The sequence below is a fragment of the Phascolarctos cinereus genome, unplaced genomic scaffold, assembly GCF_003287225.1.
Source record: "Phascolarctos cinereus isolate Bilbo 61053 unplaced genomic scaffold, phaCin_HiC Scaffold_7;HRSCAF=346, whole genome shotgun sequence".
NCBI classification, from domain to species: domain Eukaryota; kingdom Metazoa; phylum Chordata; class Mammalia; order Diprotodontia; family Phascolarctidae; genus Phascolarctos; species Phascolarctos cinereus.
In genome coordinates this window covers 122910243-122935800 of record NW_027556180.1, presented here as the reverse complement: position 1 = coordinate 122935800, position 25558 = coordinate 122910243, and the positions used below count along the sequence as shown (strand labels likewise).

General features: G+C 36.1%; 1 protein-coding gene across 20 annotated transcripts in view; it reads right to left on the bottom strand.

Moving 5' to 3' along the window:
- Window positions 1–5239: 5239 nt before the first annotated feature.
- The window catches only part of SCEL (sciellin), a 152663-nt gene continuing 132344 nt past the window's right edge, over window positions 5240–25558 (bottom strand). For 19 of the 20 annotated variants that reach the window (XM_078147216.1, XM_078147212.1, XM_020973296.2 and 16 more), the window contains 6 exons: window positions 21723–21815; window positions 19572–19643; window positions 16259–16333; window positions 14270–14378; window positions 9209–9311; window positions 5240–6209 (listed from right to left, as the gene is read on the bottom strand). In XM_078147216.1, coding sequence (XP_078003342.1) covers window positions 6193–6209; window positions 9209–9311; window positions 14270–14378; window positions 16259–16333; window positions 19572–19643; window positions 21723–21815 — 469 coding nt within the window. In that variant the 3' untranslated portion in view covers window positions 5240–6192. The remainder of the gene's footprint in view (window positions 6210–9208; window positions 9312–14269; window positions 14379–16258; window positions 16334–19571; window positions 19644–21722; window positions 21816–25558) is intronic. The other variant, XM_078147214.1, reaches the window with a different exon arrangement.

Below are 25558 nucleotides of genomic sequence, written 5' to 3'. Positions count from 1 at the left end.
TGGAAGATATGATTTCTTCCCCAATGTTACCCCAGGCCCTATGACCATCAACCCCCTCTCCAATTTCTGTCTAACCACTTTCTCTTCCTTAGGACTTCTATTTAAAAGTCTAGGGTATGGAACACAGAATTTCTCCTAAAAGGTCTGGACATGTTCTTGTGTTCAGTGGATTGGAGGAGAACAGTGAGGTCACTGGAAATGAGTGGAATAGGAATTGGGAGACTCTATAATGAGTATAGTTGCTGCTTGGAAGCCAACAGTTGAAGCTTATAGCTATTCGCTTCCTCACTCCCTGTAGTTCTCCAGTCTTGTCAGATATTTGGAGATCAATTCATTCCTTCCAATGCACAAGTGAAGAAGAGAACTGTTTTTCTTGACCCTGCAGCTTGCAAAAGGCAAAGCCAAAAATCTTTTTTTTCAAAAATGTTTTTGAAAAGAGTGTTACCCCAATTTTACATGTATTTGGAATAGATGTGATTGTGACCTACACATTATATAGCACAAGCCAGGAAGCTACCAGAATGAAAGCAAAAGATTTTAGGCATGCCTCAGCATACCTTCTCCCCCTGGCATATCCCTCTGACCCTGTGGCCATCTCCTCTCACTGGTAAATTCTCCCACAACCTCCATTTTGAGGAATGGCCCAAGCCAGCCATCCTTTATTTCTATCTCGTCTCTGATTCTGAGTCAGGATATTCATACCAAGTCCCACACTCATCATCTCCCTTTTATGTATTGTCTTCCTCCATTAGGATGGAAGCTTCTTGAGGGCAGGGACTGTCTATATCATCATAGGTAGTCAACCCAATGTATTGGAGGCTTTCCTTGCTTTCTCTTGATATTATAAGGATCCCAATATAGCATTCTGGCTGTCCATCTGTCATTAATGTCTTGCCCTAGAATCATATGTTAAATTTATATAATGTTATATTTGTATATTTATTCATTCCGTCTGTTGAAATCTTACACATCTTTTTAAGCACAACTAAAATGTCCATCTCCTCTAAGTCAGTAATAGCCCTCACATAGAACTTCACATCTCTCATGCACTTATGTTTTCTCTTGAATTATAGTAATTAGCATAGTCTTTCTCTGATGCCTCTTTGTGTCATGAAGCTATAACTGACATGTTATAACCTGAGTTCTAATTGTTCTGCTCACAGAGAATAAGGAGGCAAAAGAGGATTTGAACTGAGGAGGGATAGAACTAAGTTAACTAAGGAGCAATTATCAATGAAATTGATGAAATTATGATTGTAAAGGTAACTAAAAATGCAAAATAAGCAAATGGATCCTTACATAAAATTTTATAAAATGTTATAGTGAACAAGGCACCCTGGAAGGTATTGAGGAATTAAAGATGAAAAGTGAAACAATCTTTACCCTCAAGGAACTTAAAATGAAGTAGGGAGCTGTGGACTGACCCAGGTATTCAAATAACCATAGAAAAGGTAAGAAAATGATTAAATGCATAGGAAGGATCAAATAAAGTGGCATGGCCTATAAAGAAGTAGAAGAGATCAGAAGGTGCTCTGAAGGAGGTAGCATCTAAGATGGGCCTTGAAAGAAAATTATTTCAATAGATGGAGTTGGAGGGAGTCTATTTCTGGATGAGTAGATGTCATATAAGGAGAGGATGAGAGAAAAAAATTGCAATCAGTCCATTTAGCTGGAGGATATTCATTGGGGAGTATCATGAAATAAAGCCTGAAAAAGTAGGTTGAAGTCAGATTGTGTAATGCTTAGAAGACTACTCAGGAGATTTCATTTTTTTCAAAAATAACAGGGAGCCACAGACTGTTTTTGAGGAGGGTAGCAAATAATAAAGCAGGTAAGTTCGGAACATCTTTGAGAGACTGAAAGCAGGAAAACTTAAGTGACTATTATATGAAGTTGAACCAAGAAGTAATGAGGGCTTGAACTAACGTGGTAGGGATATAAATGGAGGAGTGAGGAAACAGATATTGCAATAGGACATGATGACTGATAGAATGTGGAGGCTGAGGAAAATGATGGCAGTAAGGAAGACTTAGAGATTTTGAATCTAGGACACCAGGAGGAGAAAAGTTAAGAGAGGAAGAGAGATAATGAATTCTGCTGTAGACATATTGAGCTTCAGTTGTCAATAAGGAGCTCATGTGTAGCTTTCCAGGAGGCAGTTGGAAATGGAAATCCAGGTTAGAGGTCAGTGATATAGATGTAGTCTTGAAAACAATCTGTATAGAGTTGATAATTGAAGCAATGGAAGTGGATGAAGTCAAGGGAGGGGGTGTGGCCAGAGAAGAGAAATCCAAGGATAGAGCTTTGTGGAAGGTGAAGGAGAGATTGACTATGGTAGTTCAAGGAAGATGAACCAGTATTGCTCAGAGGTAAGAAGAAGAAAATAGGATAGGGAAGTGTCAGGGAAGCCAAAGGACAGAAGAGCATTAATTATGAAGAACGTATCAATGGTAGCAAATGATTCAGGAAGTTCAAGGCTGAATTTCACATCTTTGTTATGCTTGCTAGAAGGTAGATTTCATGTATAAAAAAAAAAAATGAATAATGTTGTGACATCAGTTAATATCCAGAGTACAAATACAGACAAATCTTGTTGAAATTTTGCATACTCTTCCAAAATCAGGGAACAAGAAATTAAGTCAGTAGTATTGGAAAAGCTCCATTCATGGATTCATTTCTCTCAAGAAAAAAGTTACAAGAATTTGAGGTTCTTGGATATTTGGTGTGAAATTAATATTAACTCTTTCTTGGAAATGACTTAAGGAAATACTTATTGAAGAAAAAAATCAATCCATGTTTTTGAAATGTTTTCAATTGTTACATATAAAAGACTGTAACATTTATTTTAGCTTTAGTTACTTATGTACCAAATAAGACAATCAGAGTGTTAAGGCCAAAGTGGACTGTTTATTCCAACCCTTTATTTTTAAGGAGTAAATTAAGGTGTAAGGAAGTTAAAGGACTTCCTTGATTTCTCATGCAATTACTATTTGGCAGAGTATTAATATTTGGTTTCTTGGAAACCAAATTATATTTATTCAAATTATGTAAGTTCACATGATACTAAAGCAACTATTTAGTTTAGTGATGGAAAAATCTGACTATACTGTTAGCATGCAATAGATGGAATAATCAACTAGGTTAAATTTTCACTATTAAATCAATGGTTTTAATAGTGTTTCAGACTTATCCAGTATATGAAAATTATTTGAATGTTGTCAGCTTTCTATCATATTAAACATAAGCCAGAATTTTTCCAGAAAGATGCTAATCAGTAATAGTTGGTATGCCTTGCTAATCCTATTTAACGATACAAATTACTGTGATCAAATGATTAGGGATGCACATTTTAGATTATTTACTGAGACAATTCCCACTACTCAGCTTTATTAATAGGGGATAACTTAATAAATTGTGAAGCAGATTGCTTTCCTTTTGCTCTCTCTTGCTAGTAAGAATCAAGGCACAGTGGAAAGGGAACACTGATCTTGGACTCAGAAAACTTGAGGTCAAATTCTGGCTCTGTCATTTACTAGCTGTGTAATGAGATCACAAGTTTTTAGAGCTGAAAGAGATTTGGTCTAACCTTCCCATTTTGCAGATGAGGAAATTGGGGTCCAGAATTTGTACGTGAAGGAGCCAAGATTCAAGTTCAGGTTTTCTGACCCAGACTCTAGCACTTTTTTTGCTCCTATATCATTTTACCCCTCTGGACTTTGTTTTCCCACCTATAACATGAGAGGTTTGTACTAGGTGGCCTCCAAAATCCCATTCATCTCTAGAAAACTATAATTCTATGTTATAATCCAATTTGAAGCACTTGCCTTTTTTGATTCATTGCATATCTTTTATAAGTGTGATCTTAGCTAGAGAAATCAAGATCAGATGTTTTGGGGCTAATTTTAAACAAATAAGTCTAGGATAGGTCACAAAGCCAGATGAATGGTTGTGGCAAATCTAAAAAAATATATATGTTTTGGTATATCTTAGTGTATTGTATGGTGTTTGTACATTCAGTTTTAGTGAAGTGGGCTTGGTGAATTCAACTCCTCTTCTTTCCTCCACCCTCAATTTATTCCATTTTCACCAGCATTGTTTTAGCCATCTTTAGTATATTATTGGAAGAGGATAAAAGGTCCATTTAGCAGCTGCAAAAAATATATTTCTTTTAATTGTTTCACCAAACACTAAAGGGAAATAAAATATTTCAATGATATACAAAAAGAATATCAAAAGACTAGCTTTGCTATAAAAGTATTTACATGTTAATATGATTTATTATTTTTTTTCAAAGCAGGGAGTCTGCTGCATCTGGTCCTTTTCTACAATGAGTTTCAAGTCTGACAAAATTATTTCTTTTGATCTACTTGGATACCATATAATAAAAGAACAATAAAACACATGGCTCAATTACTATGGCTTCTCATGGAGTGTGAATTAATGAACACAGAATTATTATTTATTCTCTCTCAGGCTCCTCCTTCTTCCACAAGACAACTCTTTTGAGGCCAGGCTCCTGTATAGAGTAGTACGTGTGACGATACCTCCCATAACCTAAAAGGATGAGCTATTGAATTGGTCAGTTGTGCCAGTTTTCTAAGATAGCTTTTGAGTTTCTCTAGCTCAGTTCTCCATGACTACCCTGACCTTTCCTTAGAATTCCCTAAAAGTTCAAACTTTCTTATTTTAACAAATATTCATTGTAAGTATGAAAACAAATTTTTAAATGTTCTCTTTTTGGATTTCAACCTGAGCACTTTCGAATGCTTACACAATAGCTACATTGCAAATAAAAACTAGAGCCCAGACACACTGAAAAAAACTGATAAGTAAAACATTGGTCACACCACATGAGACCACACACCTAGCTCACCAGAATTTTCTCCTTCTTCATCTCTGCATCCTCATCTCCCTGGCTTCCTTCAAATCCCAGCTAAAATCCACTTTCTACAGGAAGCCTTTCTAGATCTCCCTTAATGCTAATACTTTCCTTCTGTTGATTTTCTCTAATTTATCTTGCATATATTATGTTTATACATAATTGCATATTGTCTCCCTCATTTGATGGTGAGCTTCTTGAGAGCAGGAACTATCTATCTTTTGCCTTTCTTTGTATCCCTGGAACGTAGCATAGAGTCTGGCAGAAGCTTAATAAATATTTACTGATTGACTCACTCACAAAATCAGTAAATTACTCCATTGGTAAATGAAGCTGATTATCACACTCAAAAAAAAAAGATTTATTGTTAACAGGCATTTCAATTTATTTTTATAATCCATTTGCAGATACAAAGTGCTGTGCAATATGAATATAAGTGCTACACCAAAGAAAGTGTTCTGATAATCCAAAACCATTGTCATTGAATGCCTGCTTAACTAGATTTTGAAAAGCATGCAAAGAAAAATATAACAAAAGTACTACCTATATAGTATACATATAGTATGATTTTATCACTCACCCACAAATCTATTCCCTTTGGTTCTTAAAACAGCCTATAAAAATAATATCCTTGATAAAATAGGCTACCAAGATAATGTTTCTTTAGATTTTTGATAAATACAAAATCATAGGTCCTTCTTAACTTTAAAGTAAAAAATTGCCCTCTATTTTAAACCTTGCCGCCATGTTATTGTCAAAAATTAGCCATCAAGAATCTTTGTTGTAGATGTCATCTGGACATGGGCTAGGCAGATGTCTTCCTTTCATGGGATACTTATTAAAATGTCCTTTAATTCACATCAATGATACAAAGAGGATGACACATTCACTGAAGGGCTGAGAAAATAAAGATGGGCAAATTAAAAACAAAGCAATAGGCCCCCACAAAAAATATTAAAATAAAAACTTTGACTCAGCCTGAAAGGGAAGTGCCCTCCTTAACTCTGTCAACACTCATTGCCATCAGAGGCATCATCGCTGTTGCACTGGTCATTTTGGGCAAGGCTGGGGAAAATGATGCTGACTAGTTCAATTTTTGATCTCTAAATCCATGTAAAATGGAATTGTTCCCTTCCTGTAACTAACATTATCATATGCATTGACTATTTGATTCATAGCAGAATTAGCATTTTGCACAAGATTCTTTTAATCTTCAGTAAGAAAGCTTAAAACTATTGTTAACCAAAAAACTTTCCTTAAAGAACTAAATGTTCTCAATAAATGGCATTCATCTTGGTTTCCACATGTCAGAATCACAGAATCCACTTGGCTAAAAGTAAAAAGAAAACAACAATTAGATATATTGAATTCATTATAATTCTCTGTGTGCCTATAATTCAAAGGCAAACACATTAATGCATTATGGGAACATATCGACACTAGAAACACATCCTCTACCATATGGCTTTTAATCCTGTGTACAGCCAGCCTTCTGAACTTATAATTCTGAGTTTGGAAAGGGAAGGATGAAAAAAATTAGCACTTCTGGCTCTTTGAGGAAGGCTGGGAGTCAGGAAGACCCGAGTTCAAATCCAGCCTCAAATATTTATTAGCTGTATGACCATGGGCAAGTCACTTAGCCTCTGCTTAGTTTCTTCAGCTATAAAATGGGGATAGTAGTAACACCCACTACTAGGGTTGTTTTGAGGAGCAAATGAGATATTTATAAAGCATTTAGCACAGTACATGACACATAGTACATACTTAATAAATGCTTGTTTCCTTCCTTTGAGGAACTACAGGTTCTGGAACAATAAAATACATGCTTATTGGGGAATCAGAGATTTACATCTTGGAGGGCATTCAGTGGACAACATTAGGAAGTAAATTAAATATGGCTGGGAAAAGGATGTGAAGTAGGGGAAAACTTGAGCAGGATTTCTTCCTTTCTTGAGGTAAATTTTGATAGCTTGCTAAACTGTGTTCTAACTTTTTAACAAACTCAATCCAGGCCTCTCACACTTAGGTTAGTCTAGATGTTAGTGACCTATGGTCCTTTGGATAAAGTTAGGTTCCCTAATCTAGATTCTTTGTAGGAATCAAGTGAATTACTGTTTGACATGCCATCAGCAAAGAAAGAGAGAAACTCCATTGGAAAAAATGTCTTTTACACTGTATTGTTATCTGGTTTCTAACTCCTTTGTACCTCTCCCTTATTAACTAAATATAAAAATAGAAAGCTGATATTGAATTTCAAAGATGTACCTTATCTCATGGAATTTTATTACAATAATGTTTCTGCATGGCAAATGTCTTTAAAACTGCTTCCCAACTCTTCATGATCTCTATGGTAAAAAATAGGGGGCCCTTTCACATAATTTATGTACATAAGGATAGGGCTTGGGATACGAATTGGACCTGTGTTTACATTGGCATAGGAAACTCCCAAAAGGCATGAATATAGGTTTCATCAAACTCCAAACCAACTCTGCCTCACATAAATCCAATTCAGGCTCAAGTCAAGACATTGTGATGCCATTGGTCTTCTTTGAAAACAACATAGGAAACTCCTAAGTGAGGAAATTCCCTCTATCAATGCTTGTCAGTACCTTCTCTCTAATTTATAGTCTTTGAGAGTTGCCTAAAGGACTGAGAAGTTAAGCTGCTTACCCAGGGCCACACAACCAACTAGTTAGAGGTGGGATTTAGATCCTGGTCTTCCTCCTCTGAGGTTGACACTCTCATTTAATAAGCTATGGTACCATGGAGTTTTGAACTTATGAAACATAGATTCTAGGGTTCTCAGAGTTTCTTTAGTCCAAGCAACATCAGAGACAAAAAAAACCAATGTATGCCCAGAAAATAAAGAAAATGGCCTCTTGTATTTGCACTTGTATATATTTCTAGTGTAGTTCAGTTATTGACTTATTGAAAGTCCCTCCTTTCTTTGACATGTGTTTTGTTTGCTTTTGAGACTCAGTCTGTCTCCTTTATTTTGCTGAAGCTGACAGTACAGCCTCTACTGACGGGCCTGACCCCACTGCTGATCAAGAAAGAAGCTTTGACTCTTTTTATTTCTGACATGAGCTAGTTTGCCCCTTCCTAGGCAGCCTGGGGACCCCTCACTCCTAGAGGCTCACCATATTGGTACTAGGCTTAGTGCAGACACCTGATATGCTTTAGACCTACTATATCTCAGAACTCCTGAACTCAAGCTATCCACCAGCCTCAGCCTCCCTCAGTAGCAGGGATTACAGGTTTCTGCTACCACCTCTGGCTAACAAGTACTTATTCAGCCTCATCTTGAATACCTCTAGTTAAGCGAACCTATCACCTTCTAGTTCAGTTTATTCAATTTTTTTGGATAGTTCTACATTCTTAGGAATTTTCTTCCACACATTGAAGTGAAACTTTCTCCCTATAAATTCTACTCACTGGTCCTACATCTGACCTCTGGGGCCAAATAGAACAAGTATAATCATTCTTCCATATGATAACTCTTCAAATAATTGGCTATAAAGAGATCACTTATGAAGAGACAAATACTATAATAACAATTTAATATTGCATTAACTTCATGATCCTTTTAATAATGTTAAAAAGCACTTTGGTAGTAACTGAACCTATTCTTCCTGCTGCTGGAGAGACCCAGGGTGGCAGATCATTTGAACATAGGTGTTCTAAGCTACAGTGAACTAAGACAATCAAGTGTTTGCACCAAGTCTTGGCACCAATGTGGTGAGCCCCCAGGAGAGATAAATTAGCTTAGGTTGAAATAAGCAGGCCAAATTTCCTGTGTAGATAAAGAGGAGTCTTAGCCCCCTGAGTTGTCACTGAAGTTCCAGCTCAGATGAAATAGAAAGTCCTAGGTTCAATCAACCAGTCAGTCTATAATTGCCCTATACCAGAGGTATACAGAAATGCAAATATAGGAAGTCATTTCCTGCCATTCTCATTGACTGTAGGGTCAATGAATGATGCAAAGAAGAATTTGAGAGTAGAACTTCCATATCTTTCTGTGATAATGAGCTAATGAAGGAAAAGCTATTATAGGCAATAAATTGCATGTTTTACAATGTTTGATATTGAAAACTGGTAAGCATTTTAACTATTTTTTACAATATAAGCTAGAGTACTAAAGCTATCTACTTAAGGTATGAGATGATCCCTATAATAAATTTGCCTAAATGTCTGTACTAATAATATTTAGCAAAAAATAATATGAAATACCATTATAATAACTTAATTCATGGCATTATAAATGCCCCACCCCCAAAGATCTTTCAATGTTTACAAAGATGTCAGTGGATTACAAAGCTTGGCACATACCTACAACCTTGGAGTAGCAAGGCTCACAGTGTACAGTATGTTTATAGATCCAAATGCTATCACCAGCTTCCAGGTTTTCCAAAGGCTTTTTGCAAATTTCACACTAAAGAAAAACAAAGAAAATTAAAAATGCAAAAGCTCCTATTGAATAAGAAAACCAATTTCTGTCTCCCATAAAGTGAGATATCAGGACCTATGTAGCCATTTGGAGTTCTTATTTAGCTCATAGACAGGCAGGTATAAAAGCAGAATTGGGCTACTACTTTGTTAGCCATAAAAACTGAAAAGAGTCACTTAAAATTAATGAATTGAATTTACCAAAAAATACATTTATTTAGCACCTACTAATGCAAGACACTTGGTTCAGTCATCGGTATACAAAAGTAGCAGAAGACAGACAGTTTCTGCCTTCAAAGATCTTGCAATCTAATGTAAAACATACACATACATATAGGTATGATGCAAAGTAGAGTTGATGAGAGTAAAGGAGAGGTTCAGACAAAGTTTTCTAGAAAAATATATGAAAAGAATAATCATTTTTAGCTAGAGGAGAATCAGGGGAAGCTTCATGGAAAAAGTGGTGCCTGAGCAGGAACTTAGCTCTGTTGAAAGAAGAATTTCAACCAGTGGAGTTGTGGAAGAAATACATTCCAGACCTTCTTCTCCTACTCAAATGCAGGAAATGATAAAATTAGATTGTGAAACAAGTAGCAGTGTAGTTTGGCAACAATGTAGAGTAGACAAAGAGAAGGAGTGTGAAATTAAGCTATAAAGATAGATTGGAACTAGACTGCAGTAGGTCTTAAATGTTAGACTGAAAAGTTGCCATTTGTCTAATAGGCAATAGGGAACCAGGACAGTGATATGGAGCGAGTTATGGTTTAGGAAGATTATTTGGATGATTGTTAAGGAGAATGGTTTAGAAAGTAGGGGAAAATAGAAAGTAGAGGAACAAAGAGTAGGTAAGAAACTATTGTAGTTGTCCAGGTAAGCAGCAACGGCCTTACGTTGGGTGGTAACAAAGTGAATGCAAATGCTAAGAGAAATGCAAGAGATATTTCAGACCCTGACAGCACAAGATATGACAACTGATTAGATGTGAGCATCAAAAATAACTTTGAGACCCAGCAATACCACTTCCATGTCTGTATCCCAAAGAGATCACAAAAATGTGAAAAGGACCCACATGTACAAAAAGATTTATAGCAGCTCTTTTTGTGGTGGCAAAGAATTGAAAATTGAGGGGATGCCCATCAATTGCGGAATGGCTGAGCAAGTTGTAGTATATGAATGCAATGGAATACTATTGTGCTATATGAAATTATGAGCAGGCAGACTTGAGAAAAACCTGGAAAGACTTATATGAACTGATGCTGAGTGAAATAAGCAGAACCAGGAGAACATTGTACATAGTAACAGCCACATTGTGTGATAACTAACTTTGATAGACTTAGCTCTTCTCAGCAATGCAAAGATCTAAGACAACTCCAAAAGACTCATGGTGGAAAATGCTATCCACACCCAGAAAAAGAACCATGGACTCTGAATGCAGATGGAAGCATACTATTTGCTCTCCTTTTCTTTTGTTGTTTTGTTTCATTTCTGCTTTCTTGTGGTTCCTCACATTAGTTCTAATTCTTCTATACATCATGACTAATGTGAAAGTGTGCTTAATATGAATGTATAAGTAGAGCCTGTATCAGATTTTATGCCATTTGGGGAGCTGGGAGGAGAGAGGGGAGAAAATTTAAAACTCAAAATCTTATGAAAGTGAATGCTGACAACTAAAAATAAATAAATTATTTTTTAAAACTAGTGAAAAAAATAAAGACATGATCTCTTGAAAAAAAAATAACTTTGGGATTTTAAGCCTGGGTGACTGGTAGAATGGTTGTACTGTCAACAAAAAAAAGAAACTTGGGTGGAAGGGCAAGTTTGAGGGGGGAAATGATAAGTTCATTTAAGACATGCTGAGTTTGAGGTACCAACAGGACATCCAGACAAAAAAGGTCCAATACGTAGTTGCACACACATTACTACAGCTCAGAGAAAGCATGGGGCTAGGTACCTATCTATCTACATCTGTCTATATGTATCATGCCACTGAGATAGATAGACGGATAAATAAATGAAACTATGGGAAAAGGTGAAATCTCTAACACAGCAAGAAGAGAAGAAAGTCAAGAACATGACCTAGAAAATACCTACATTTAGTGGATGGGAAAAGGAATATCAATCAGCAAAGAATAAGCAATAATACATGGGTAGGGTAAGAGAAGAATGAGGAAAATAAATGTCTGGAAGAAAAATGAGAACAAATATTAAAAAAAGATGATGTGATCAAGAGTATCAAATGCTATAGAAGGGTCAAGGAGGAGGAAGACTGAGGAAAGGTTTTGGCAATTAAGAAGCAATTGGTGACTTTGGAGATTGCTGACTTTTTAAAGTAGAGTGGTAGGGACCAAAGTCAGATTTCATGAAATTCAGGAGAGAATAATTACTGAGAAAATGAAGACAGCAAATGTAGACTACTATTTCCAGAAGTTTAATAGTGAGGTAAAATTAAAAATAAGACAGTAGCTTGGTGACAGTCAAGTGAAGGTATCACTCTTTTTTTTTATAATAGGGAAGATCTAAGTAGGTTGGGGAGGTGGAAGAAAATAAAAGATTAAAGATGGAAAAGAGAAAGAGAGAGATAAAGGGTAGGGGAAAGATGGAAAGAGAATGAAAAAGAGGGAAACAGAAGAAGAGGGAATGAGAGAGAAAATAGAATGGAAGAGTAAAAGAGAGAAGAGGTAGAGAAAGAAGAAAAGAGGGAGGGTCAGAGAAAAGGGAAAGAGGGAGAAAGAAAACAAAAGAAAGATAAAGAACAGAAAGAAGGAAGGAGATGGGAGGAACTTAAAAAGGGAGGGAAAGGGAGAAGAGAATAGGGAAGGGAAGAGAGGGAAAAAGGAGAGTGAATAAAAGGGAGGAGGAGAGAGAGGAGGAAGAAAGGAGGGAGAACTGGGAAAGAAAAGGGGAGAGGAATGAAGCCAGATTGTGGAGGAGTCAGGAGACAATGAGGTTATGTGTATAAAAGCAGAGGTTAATCTTGCAAAAAGGAAGGTCGCTATTATCTGAGACTGAGAATGGAAAAAAAAAAACATACTCAAGAACACAGAGAGATTCTAAGTTGTAGGCGAGAGATAAGGAGGCTCACAATAGATGGACTTAGTCTCATTAAAGTAGTAAGTGAGAGAAGAGGTTGGGGCTCAAGGAAGGAAGGAAAGGTGTGAAACAGCTGCTATAGGGAGAGTGGCGGCATAAATGAGATAATTTGTACATGATACTTCCATATGGACAAGTATAGAGTAAATACTGTAACAGGGGGAGCATTATTCCTTTCAATAAAATGTAACAATTTTACGGGGAACTTTTCAAATTATACCAACTGTGTAGTCTTCACATTCCATTGTACAAACTGCCAGGGGGAAGCTTTTCTCTAATGTTAACATAATATCATGTATATATAGTATATCAATGTCTTTCATGTTTGCAAATGAGGCTGAATCCAGTGCTATCCATTTATACGGATACATCTCAAAAGACTAATGGAAGACCAGCAGGCCTTTCTACACTATAAACATGTCAAGATCACCCCTAGATTTGTAGCCCTAGCTACTAAGTGTATGGTTTGTTGCTATCCATGACTGTGTTTCTAAGCCACGTGGTCTACCAGTATTTTGGCTCCTACTCAGCTTCTCTATTTCTGCTTGTTGTGGGAAGAGAAACTTATCTGCCAGCCTTTGACTATGAGATATATCAAAACCCAGTGCATTAGGAGGTAATTAGGTGACAGGTCATTGAGGACCACTCCTACATGGATGCCTTGAGTTAGGCAACTAATTATAATTAATTATGCTGTTGGAATCAGGCTGCTGGAAAAGAATCTTCTGTAATAATCTCTGGGGTTAACGATCCACTGACTGTTTTTCCAAGAGCCCCAATGACATTTTATGGTTACACTGCTGAATATGAAATTTTAAATTTGTATGTAGTTCCTTTTCTATACTTTTGTCATTTTTTGAATATCACAATTATTATGATTCATTAAAACTTTGGAGTAAATTTTATAAATTCATCTGTTGTACACTGACCACATTTCTACAGAACTGAAAAGAGCCAGGAACTGTCAAATGTCAAATATACATTATTAATTGTTTCCAAGGATATTGCAAAGCCAATACCCACAAATCTTTGACAGCACTGAAGAGCATATTTAAACAATGTATTATTAATGAAGACAATAGTGGGGGTCTATAAAGCATTACTTCCCTTATGCGTTTTTCAAAAAGCAATTATTTTTATGTTATATATTCAACCAGATCGTGCTTTATATCTCACCTACTCATCCAGTCACCTACCAGGGCCCATTTTTTCATGTGCTCAGTTGTTATGTTTGTTACCACTTAAAACTGCATCCTTTAGACCCAATTTGTAGAAATCATATCCCTAGGCCCTGGGGCAGTTAATCCATTCAGCTTTGAAATTCCTGCCCAAGGATGTGATGAGGAATTTCTCCTTAGTGAGGTGATGATGGGTAAAGGAGTACCAACTCACCAACTCAGCCAGCCCTAGATCATTCCACTCTTTACACTCCATCCAGTCAACCACCTGGGTCATCTTGCCATCTGCTCTACCATTAAAGACCCATCTATCTCCTCTCCCCATGTTAAATTTCCTGCTCTAGGCACAGTCATCAAATCAATACTAACATTGTTTTCTGGAAGAGGTATGTCAACCAGCTGCCCAATGGATTGACTTGCTGTCCCTGCGACTCGTCAGAGTAAACTCTCTCTCTCCCTCACCATCATTCATCTGTATATGTTGTCTTTCTCCACCCAGCCACCAGCCTTAGAATAGAAGCTCTGTGAAGGCAGGGATTGTTTCACTTTTGTATTGGTATTCCCATTGCTCATTTAATACAGTAATCACTTAACATGAGCTTTTTCATTTACTTCTTGATTATTCATTGGTATGTAAGCTCATATTCCAAAAAAAAAAAAAAGAAGCACTTCTTACTTTGAAGCAAGTTGAATGACAGCAAATCTGTAACTCATCCAAGATCATTTTGGTCTTTGAGCCCAGGGGCTTTCGGCAATAGGTACACATATCCTTTTCAATGACAGACCTGTGCAAGCATGAACAATTATATAAATGTGAGAATCTCCATCTTTTAAATGACAGGTTCATACATTGCACTGACAGTCACCTTTACAAATATATGGTAATGATGTGATGAAATGTTAGCCATGTTATTTTGAGAAACTTTGCAGTCCAGAATTTGCCAGTATGAATGCTCCAGACCACCTGCTACTATTATATTATCTCATTGACTTGCTAATTACTTAAAAATGATGGCAATGGAATAATATGAGGGAAAATCATACCTTAAGAATTCAGGAGTGGCAAAGAGGGCACATAGAACAGAAAACAAGAGGTTCACCTTTTGATAATAACACCAGGAGAAATTGCATGATAGAGGCTAGTTTGGAGCAAATCAAATGGCTCCATACTACATGTTGTAACCTTATGAATCTTGTAATTCTCAAAAAATTGAGCAAACCAAAAAGAGAAACACTTTCAAGAGGATTTTGATGTAAACAAAAAGGCTTGAAGTCCTTAAAAGGCCATTAAAGGAAAAACTTGGATATTTGGGTAAATTCTTAATTTTGAGAAATATAGCAATGAGAGAAACAAGCACCTTTCAATATACCTCCCTTGATGCTATTGGTAAGAGTACCAGAAATGGATGAACTGTTGTTCTGAATGAACATGGCAGGTATTAACTTTTTATGTACCCAGAAAGGATACAATTTTTCTATGCATTCAGGCACACAGCCAGAAACTCGACATTAATTTTGTATGTGTAGTTACATATTTTTCTGGGTTTATATATGCAATCATACCCCAATAGATTGCAAGCACTTAAAGGTAGGGAAGCAGGATTATTATTTCTTTTATAATTCTCCATAGTACCTATGACACATAGTGAGCGAGCACTAATACTGTTTAATGGTAAAAAGGCTGAACACCCACATGGGGCATAGGTAAATAAGGAGAATCGCCAAGCACTTTGCAAAATTAAGAGAAAGCTACTTAGTATATTAATAGGAACACTCTTATGGGCAGAGGCTGTATCCAGCCATGTCAATAATAGGCATACCACCATGGAAAAGTCATTAATTTGGGGATTTCTCCAATACCAATATCACATTATAAACCAGGAGTCTTTAACACAATATTTGGAGCATAGTAATTACTTAAAAATACCTGTTGATTGATTAAATGATTGGTTGCTCCTTCTGTCATGCCAGCAAGGCAGAGGATAGGGATGAGATAGAACCTGTCCTGTTATTGCATTGGTATGGAGATTCCTAGATGAAGAAACTTCCTCTACTAATGAATATTAGCACCTTCCCTACAATTTACATTCTTAGATATTTTGTTACAGTACTGAGAAGTTAAATGACGTGCCTTAAGTCACATAGCCAGTATGTGCCAGAGGTAGGATTCAAACCCAAGTATTCCAAGTACGGAAGCCAGCTCTCTATTCCTCTCAGGACAGAGAGGATGATGACATTAATTTCTTCAAATGGTGCCACCATGAGAGAAGGTGACTTTCAGCAATAGAGCAGTATTAGACTTGTGAAGACAGTGAGAAAGGGAAATATGTGTAGTACATGCTAAAGGTTGATTGGCCCTTGGCCATCCTTGCCAAAAGTTTCTGATCCCTACGTAGACCAAAAATCTTCAGTGAAAAAATTATAGTTAGATATTAAAGGCCCCTTACCACCTTCTTCTAATTTGCATTTCTAGACAACCTTTATACTCTTCTTCACATACTCTGTGCTTTTCCCTAACTGGTCTATTAGCTATCCATTAGACTGTGAATTCCTTCAGAACAAGAACTTTTTTCCCCACACAGTAGGCATTTAATAAATGTTAATTGATTGGCTCACTAACTGCTTTTAACTCACCACAACACACATGTATATAATACATACTTACCTATCAGAGGTTGAATAAACTGTTTGTATATATTTTCCAGTGACACTTTCTTCATAGCCGTCCTTTGGGTATTTGCTATAAATAAACAAAATACAGATCTATGAAACATGTTCATCCTTCAAGGTGTCCTGCAATATTGAAAGTACCTATATTCTCTCTCTCTCTCTCTCTCTCTCTCTCTCTCTCTCTCTCTTTATGAGGCAGGGACCAAGACAGAGATAGAGAGGTAGAGAGACAGAGAGAGAGACAAGTGACAGTGACACAGAGATAGAAAGACAGAAAGGTAAAGAGACAGGGACAAAGAAAGAAACTACACATAGAATCGAGAATCAACTTGGTATTCAAAAGCCAAGTTAAAAAACAATAAGCAACGTTTGTGTTTTGGGGCATTTTTTGCCAAACATCTGAGGAAAAAAATTAAAATAGATACAAAATGAAATAATGAATCATGTTTGAAGTCTTTTGGTACTTTTTTAAAAAAAGTATTGCTATATCAAGGTGTGCTTTTAATTATTTGTTCTTCTTTGTATCTCAAGCACTTAGCACAGTGACTTGCATGTAGTAACTACTTAAGAAATGGTTGTTGCCTGACTTTTGAACATCCATCTACATTGCAGATGAGTAAAATTTGAAATATTCTGCCCAGTCATGTTATATAAGAACACTGGGCTTTGAGTCAGGACATCTGTGATTCAATCCCAGCTTTGATATTTGCTAGTTGTGTAACTGTGGGCAAATCATCCAGCCTCTATGAACTTCATTTTTCTTGTCCCTAAAATGGACCCAGTAATATTTAGACTACTTACTTCACAAGATTGTTGCCAGGAATTTTTTTTTTGGTGAATCTTAAACTCTGAATAAGTGTAAGTTGTGGTTATGATTACTTCCCAAATACCCAGTTTCCTCGGGAAGATTAGATTCCAGAAACCTAATGGTTTCATTCTTTTTCAGTGACAGCTTTACAATACTTGTCAGTTCAGAGTGACCCTAAAGCCTCAGTGCAGTTTTAAGCCTTGATAGTATTGGATAGTATTTCTCACTTTGCCACCACCCAGACTGTCCGTGGAAAGGATATTAGAAACAGAATTAAACTTATGGGAATTTGTTACCTCTTTCCCCACAGTTAACCCAGGCTAAAACAGAGGATTTGAGATAATTTTGGATAAATTCATGAGTGACAAATTTAGAACAGAATACGAGCATCATATTCCTTTAGAAGGAGTTCATTCTCCCTCCTCCCTCATCACAGATCTAGTTAGAGGCAAAACTATTGTTAAAGCTAAGCCCTTTCTTCCCAGTCCTATGCTTTTTCTATGTATTGTACTATAAAATTTGAAAAAGTGTGAAGTGTATCTGTAACCTGTTGAAATGAACATAATGAAGGGCAAACTGCTGCTTCACAAAACTTCCTTAAGTTCAACTTTCAGAACTCTTTGCTGGGCGTGGGGGAGGTTGTGGATCTTGGATCTTTTCATTTTTTTCAATGATATGTTCTTTTCCAGATGTTGATGACTGTATTTATAAAATGAAAGATTCACTCTCATCAGTACAGACACCAGACTACATCATTCAAGTGCTAATAGCGCTGACTTTTTATTTTTTTTAATTATCTGTGGATAATTGCCCTCCTACTCCTCAATCCTAAATAAAAGTGTTTTTACTTAACTCGAACATAGTATTGTTTGACATAGAATTTCATAAGAAATGCTTTTAAATCAATATCTCTTCTACTGTGAGAGATTATTAGAATATAGTTTCTATGTGAGATTATTATATGATTAACCAGAAAATGACAAAATGATGTTTTCATTCTCTTTGCTGCTATTTGACCTTTTGCTTGCTTTTCATGGTTACTTTAGACCTGTTTAACTGCTTTTTAATTTCTTGCATATTTAGCTACTTGTTATTTTGAAATTAACAGTGGAATTTTTTTATCTTTTCAATTAAAGGTAGCTGGAGTTACTCAGGTGACCATTCAGGTGAGCTTGTTTTATATATATGTGGGTATATATATTCATACATGTATACATACATATATGTGTGCACATATATACATACACATAAATGTATATGTATGCATTTGTGTGTTTTGTGTGTGTGTGTGTGTGTGTGTGTGTGTGTATATATATATATATATATATATATATAAATGTATATACATAATGGTCACATATGAGAAAAAATGTTGACTACAAAAGCTTCCTGTGGCACACTTCACTGACCTTTGGCCCTCCTGGGAATCACTCTAGATCATCCTTATAGCATAGTCTTTCTTGTGATCCACAGCCAAAAGGCAAAAAAAGAGGCTTTCCTCTTTGAAATTGTTTTTAAACAGCAGGCTAAAATCAATATGTGTAGTACATATGTCTCTTCAATTTGTCATCTCATTACGTCACCCCGTAATCTCTGACGCTCTAATGGAGAAACTGTTGAAAGCAGTTCCTGTTGCACCCAACACAGCAGGCAATTAATAGCATCTGGAAACTCCTAATCTAAGTGTAATTATTCTTAGAGAGATACTTGGGGACTTCAGAATTTCAAAAATGTATTATACTACAAATAAATATGTGAAAATTATGTGAGAACTTTCAAATGGTTAATTTACCCCATACAGGTGTATACCCAAATGATGAGTGTGCATGTGTGTATATGTGTGTACACATGCATATATACATATACATGCATGCATATACACAGATTTAAATACATATTTAAACAATAAACATACATGATAGGGTTTTAAAAATTGTTTTCTATTCTAGTTCTGTTATTTCATTGGTGTAGAAAGCTTCTTATGTGGAAATTCCCTCCACCAAAGCAGATCAACAATTTGCTGTAATATATATGTATACATACACATACATACATACATACACACACATATATAAACTTCAGAGAACTTCCCATTTTTGTAATTTATATAATTTTAGGAAATTTTAGGTGAACTGCCCATGGTTAAACAGCTAGTATGTGTCAGAGGTCAAAATTGAACCCAGGTCTTTCTGACTCTAAGGCTGGCCACTATGTCATGTTGCCTTTCATGCACGCATGTGTGTGTGTGTGTGTGTGTGTGTGTGTGTGTGTGTGTGTGTGTGTGTGTGTACTGATCTTAAAATTCAACTAGATTAGCCTTTCCCAGGATAATTCAACATTTGGAACATCACATATAATTATGCATCCAGCATTCAAAATATCAGTAAATATTTTTCATACTAGGAGCACCATACCTGAAGATTACATCTTCTACCTTAACCATAGATGATTTCAAAATTATTTTTAAAATAGGGAAATATTTGAGGTAACTTTCCAATACCTATTCTCCACATATGTCCTTGTGTACACAACACTGTCCTTTGGACTTGAGTACTTGGTTCGAGTATTATAGCTGAAATACAAACATTTTTAACTTCATTTTTAAAATTTTATTTACAAGAATATTAATGATAGCAGGCTATTGAATAACTAGAGTTAATACTTAGTAAAATTTAGTACAAAATGTAATTTATTCATAGGTATTTCTTCTTCTAAATTATTTTTAATGTAAATGTAAAGGTTATATTAATTGACCACTCCCAAAATTCATTATCAGTATTTTTATTCCTGGTACTATATACTTCCACCAGTATATTCTATTTCTAAAACATCATGTTTAAAATTAGACATTATTCTCAAGAATATTTTGTCTCACATGTGAGTAAACACACTGAGAATTTGATTAGTAATTACTTTGACTTTTAAAATTCCTTTTTATCCTATTGTCCTAATCATATTTCCCAATAGCAATCCCCCCACAGATTTTAAAATCTAAAGTAAAATACTAATTAAGCTCATATGAAATTGTACTATTTACTGGGATTTTATGAATAATTAAAAAGGTTACTTTTATCATTTACTAGACTGTAAGCTCTTTGAAGACAGGAAACTGCCTTATTTTTCTTTGTAACTCTCATGGTTCACATAGCATATTGCCTTGCCTATTACAAATCAAATGTAATAATATGTATAAAATACTTTGCAAATCTTACAGAACCATGTAAAAGCTAGTTATTATCATTATCATTATTATCATCATCATTATTATAGGTGTTCCACTAAATCTGTTGATTGAATGAATAGATAAATGTCATAATCATGCTTTATACAAAATATTAAATTCAGGTCCCTAGTTTTTAAAGTACTCTAGTGACATGGTTTCTATCTACCTCAAGGGTTGTAATGAGAAAAGCACTTTACAAACTTTGAAGTTTTATTTAAAATTGAGCTATTATCAACTTAGTTTTTATAATAAAAGTGTTGGGAATAATCACCTCTGTCTTTCTTATTAAATGGAAAGATCATACACTGGAGTGCTCAGCTTTCCTCCCTCAGTGTTTCTCTCTCTCTCTCTCTCTCTCTCTCTCTCTCTCTCTCTCTCTCTCTCTCTCTCTCTCTCTCATTTCATTTGTTTGTTTTCATTTTGGTCTGGACCTATGATTTAAAAAATGTAGTGAGCCTCCCATAAAGAAATTCCTTCCACCAATACAGATCAGCAACTATTCTGTACTTAATAGTCTTAAATACTTGTATGGGGAATATTTAAAGGTTAAGTGATTTGCTCAGGGCCACAGAGCCAGTGGAGGACAGCTAGGTGATGCAATAGATAAAGTGCTGGACCTGGAGTCAGGAAGACTCATCTTCCTGAGTTCAGATCTGGCCTCAGACACTTAATAGCTGTATGAATCTGGGCAAGTCATTTAACCCTGTTTGCCTCAGTTTCCTCATCTGTAAACTGAGGTAGAAAAGGAAATGGCAAAGCAGTCCAGTATCTTTGCCAAGAAAACCCCAAAGGGGGTCACAAAGAGTCAGACACAAATGAAAACAACATCACAGAGCCAGTACATATCAGAGGCGGGACTTGAAATAAGGTCCTTCTGACTCCAAGGCTAACTCTTTATCTACCATAACATGCTGCCTTTCTTCTTCTGTCTTTTATCTTTTCATATTAGATGGAGTAATGTAAATAAAATATTTATATTTTAATTATCAAATAAGTATGACCCTTTTATAGCAACACAGAAACAACTTTTTACACTGTCGTGTTTTAATAGCATATAGTTTTCACCAGTTGGTAATTTCATTCAGAAAAGAAACGTCCAGTATAGAAACTGTCTCCACCACTGTGCCACCGCTCCAAATTATAGTCTTAGAGTTAAGTAGGACATTGAGAAGTTGAATGACTTACTCACAGTCACATGTTGTCATAGGCCAGTCTTTTGGATCCTGAGGCCCTCTATCTACTATACCACATCACAACAATGTCCAAATGATTAATCCTATTACCTTTCTGAAAGACTTTATGCACAAAAAAAACCTTTCTATTACAATCACCTGATAAAGTGGGAAATTTCTGCAAGGGAAAAAGCTATGTGCAGATTGGTTAATTTTTTTTAAAATTTAATTTATTGACTTAAAATACCTAGCATACCTGGAAGATGTCCTGGTTTCATGAGAATAGGCTGTGTTTATGCTGGACTGGTTGTTTCTGGCATTGGTAGATGAATTGCTATGTTCCTCTAGCCTAAAAACAAAACAAAACCAAAAAAAAATAAACAAAAACCCCAGATTCAGAGACCCATTTAAAAACCAAACACACTTGAAGGTTGCTTGTTTGTTTGTTTGTTTTCCCTTTAATCATGCAAACAAAAATGTTATTAGCAATAAGATGAAACCTTGCTAGATTTGGCTGCTCAACCACACGTAGACACTCCTAGAAACCAAGTACTCCTTCTCCTTGTTCTGTATTACTGCACTTAGATACAACCATTATCTTTCAGGGTAGGCTATTCTGAAAGTGTTAACTACATTCTTTAACTCTATCTTTCATCAAGGATGGAAAGTCTGAGGTTGGTTTCTGAGATTGCTTCACCTCCTAGTTGTGACATTTCAAAAAGCTGCCAATCTATGATGTCTTACAACAGTCGATCGGTTCCATGAGAATGATCCAAAGACTTCCTTTGAGAATCTTCATCTTCCATCTTGTTATAAATTAAGGTCAACATTTTTATTCCTGCAGAACTCAGACCTACATTTTTTATTTCTCTAAAAATACCAGCTAGCTTAGTGGGGGTTAGGAACATTTAGTTTTATTTCTGAGTATCTGAGAAAATTATTAATCTAAGAAAAGTTCAAAGTCTTAGCTCCTCTTCCTTCTCAAGGCTAGCTAAACTTTGATAAAATAAGATTAGAAAAAACACAGAGAAGAGTTTAGATCTTTATCAGCACTTATTATTCCAAGATAGAGTCTTCCTTTAATTCCTATGTGTCTCCTTAATACGTTTTTTTTGTCTTAAGAAAGTTACTACATGAACACATGCATGTATTTCAGAATGACCTTTAAATTATGAGAAAGTGAAATTTTTGTTGTTGCTCAGTCATTTTTCAGTCATGCCTGACTCTTCATGACCCCATTTGGGATTTTCTTGGAAAAGATAGTGGAATAGTTTTCCATTTTCTTTTCCAGCCAATTTTACAAATGAGGAAACTGAGGCAAATGGGGTTTGCCCAGAGTCACACAGCTGGTGAGAAGATTTGAACTCAGGAAGATGAGTCTCCCTGACTCTAGGCCTAGCACTCCACTGTGCCACCTAGCTGACCAAAAAAGTGAAATTATTGGGCTTATATAACTAGTCTAAGATAGTTGTAAGACCCATTCCATCTCATGAAATTTAATTCCACTCATCCAACAGTGTTAGGAATTTTCCATAAATGGTCAAATGCTTGCCGCTGTTAAATAAACATATTCCAAATAAGTTATAGATTAAAAGATGACTTTAAAGAACAAAGTCTAAAGATACATTTGGCTTTTTGCTAAAGATTACCAAATTATTAAATCTGTCTTGAATTACATTTCAAAGCAGAGAAATCTATTTTCAACCACATCATTTAAATGTCATGTCTGCAATGGGATTTCCTACAATAGCATGACAAAAATTTTGATTTCCATAGCAGTTTTTAAAAAATCTATGCTAGTCAATCTTTTTTTTATTTTAATTTTTTTTAAATCCACAAAAGGATGACATTTGTATAGGCCTCTCTATCCACACCCCAACACCCAATGTGTTTTGAGTGTGATAGGGAATGCAAGTATAATTGTATTCTTTTTTTTTTTAAGGCAATTGGGTTAAGTGCCTTGCCCAGGGTCACACGGCTAGTAAGTGTCATATGTTTGGTCTGAGGCCAGCTTTGAATTCAGGTCCTCCTGACTTCAGGGCCAGTGTGCTACTCGCTGCCCGCTATAATTGTATTCTTTCAATTCAATTTAAAAGACATTTATTAAGCCTCTACTATTGTCAAGGGACTGTGGAAATGAAGGCAAAAAAAATAAATAATCAACACATTCCCTGTCCTCAAGGAGTTTACCTTCTACTTAATGGATACAATATGTATATGAGGGGTGGGGGCACACAATGTAATACAAAATCATTTCAAAAGGGAGAGAATGCTAATAACTGGGTGGACTAGGAAATGGCTGATGTAGGAAATCATGTATCTGATCTGTAGAAATTCTGTAATGCAATGGAGAGGAAGGAGCAAATTTCAGACACTGAAGACTACTTATGTAGATACAGAGATTGCTTGGAGAAGAGTCAGCCATTTGAATCGGACAAGGTATTTGAAGGGGAGCAATATGAAATAAGAAGCCAGTAAAAGTAGATGGGAACCAGATGGCAAGGGGCTTTAAATTCCAGGCTGAGGATTTTACATTTTATCCTAGTGGCACTGGGGAGGCATTGCAGATTTTTTTTTTTGGTATATATTTGTGTTGTAGAGGGAGCTCATGGTCAAATCAGTTTTAGGAGTATCAATCTGGCAGCTGTGTAGAGAATGGAGAAGCACCAGGCGGTCACGAAGCATTTATTAAGCACCTACTCTGCCTTAGGCACTGTGCTAAGCACTGGGGATATGAAGAAAGGCAAAAGATAGTTCTTGCTGTCAAGGAACTCAGTCTAAAGGCAGAGACAACATGTAACCAATTAATGCTGTTCAGTTGCTTCAGTCATGTCTCTTTGTAATTCCATTTGGAGTTTTCTTGGCAAAGATACTGGTGGTTTGCCATTTTCTTCTCCAGCTCATTTTACAGATGAGGTAACTGAGGCAAACAGGGTTAAGTGACTTAAACAACTAATACTAACAAGCTACAATAGAAGATATACTGAAGATGATGAATGAAGGGAAGCAGCAGCATTAAGGGGGGATCAGAAAAGGGAAGCAGTTCATTTAGTCTAATTTGCCATAGGTTATAAGATTTGCTGCCTCAGTACCCTTAGGAGGTAATCCAAAACCTACTTTAATCCCTCTAGGGACTGGGAACTAGCCCATTGCATTACTAGAAGGCTCTGTTTGTTGGAGATTAATAGAATCACAGGGCCACAGATTTGGAGTTAGAAGGGACCTTAGAGGTCATCTTGTTAAACCCATAATGGTGGCTTGGTAGTGTAGTTGATAGAGCACTGGGCTTGTAATCAGGAAGACTCATCTTCCTGAGTTTAAATCTGGCCTCAGAAATACTAGCTGTGTGACCCTGTGTGACACTTAACCCTGTTCATCTCAGTTTCCTCTTCTGTAAAATGAGCTGGAAAAAGAAATGGCAAACCACTTAATCAGTTGCGAAGAAAACCACAAACGGGGTCACAAAGAGTCAGAAACAACTGAAAAAGAACTGAACAAAAGTTAAACCCATTCCTTTCATAGATGAGAAAACTGAGGCTCAGAGAAATTAAGTGACTTACCAAGGTGACCCAGGTACTAAGTAGCAGGGACAAGATTTGAACTCAGTTCATAGAATTATAGGTTGGTGTATTTAGATTCGAACGGGAATTTAGAGACCCTCTAGTCTAACCCCTCAGTTTGCCAATAAGGGGCTGAGCTCCAAGGTGGTTAAGAGACTTGCCCAAGGTGAATCAGGTAATGGGGCAAAGTGGGGGTAGATCCCACATCTACGACTTCAACCCAGCCCTCTTTTCACATGGTACCTCCCTTCTTTGCTAGGTTGAGCTAAAACCTGCCTCTTTATAAATTCCACTAAATGGTGTTATTTTGATTTCATAAATAGTAACCCTATGTGGCTTAAATCCAAATACCTTAAATCTCCAGAACTCTATTGAATATTATTCCTTTGAATGCATTGTGGGTGGTCATACCCTGCAGCCCTAGGCAAAGTAAACACTCTTTGAAAATTATACGGTCAGGCCCTGAAAGAGTTGTCAGAATGATTCCCTTATCTCCCACGATATATATCTCATTAATTTCACAAAAAATAAG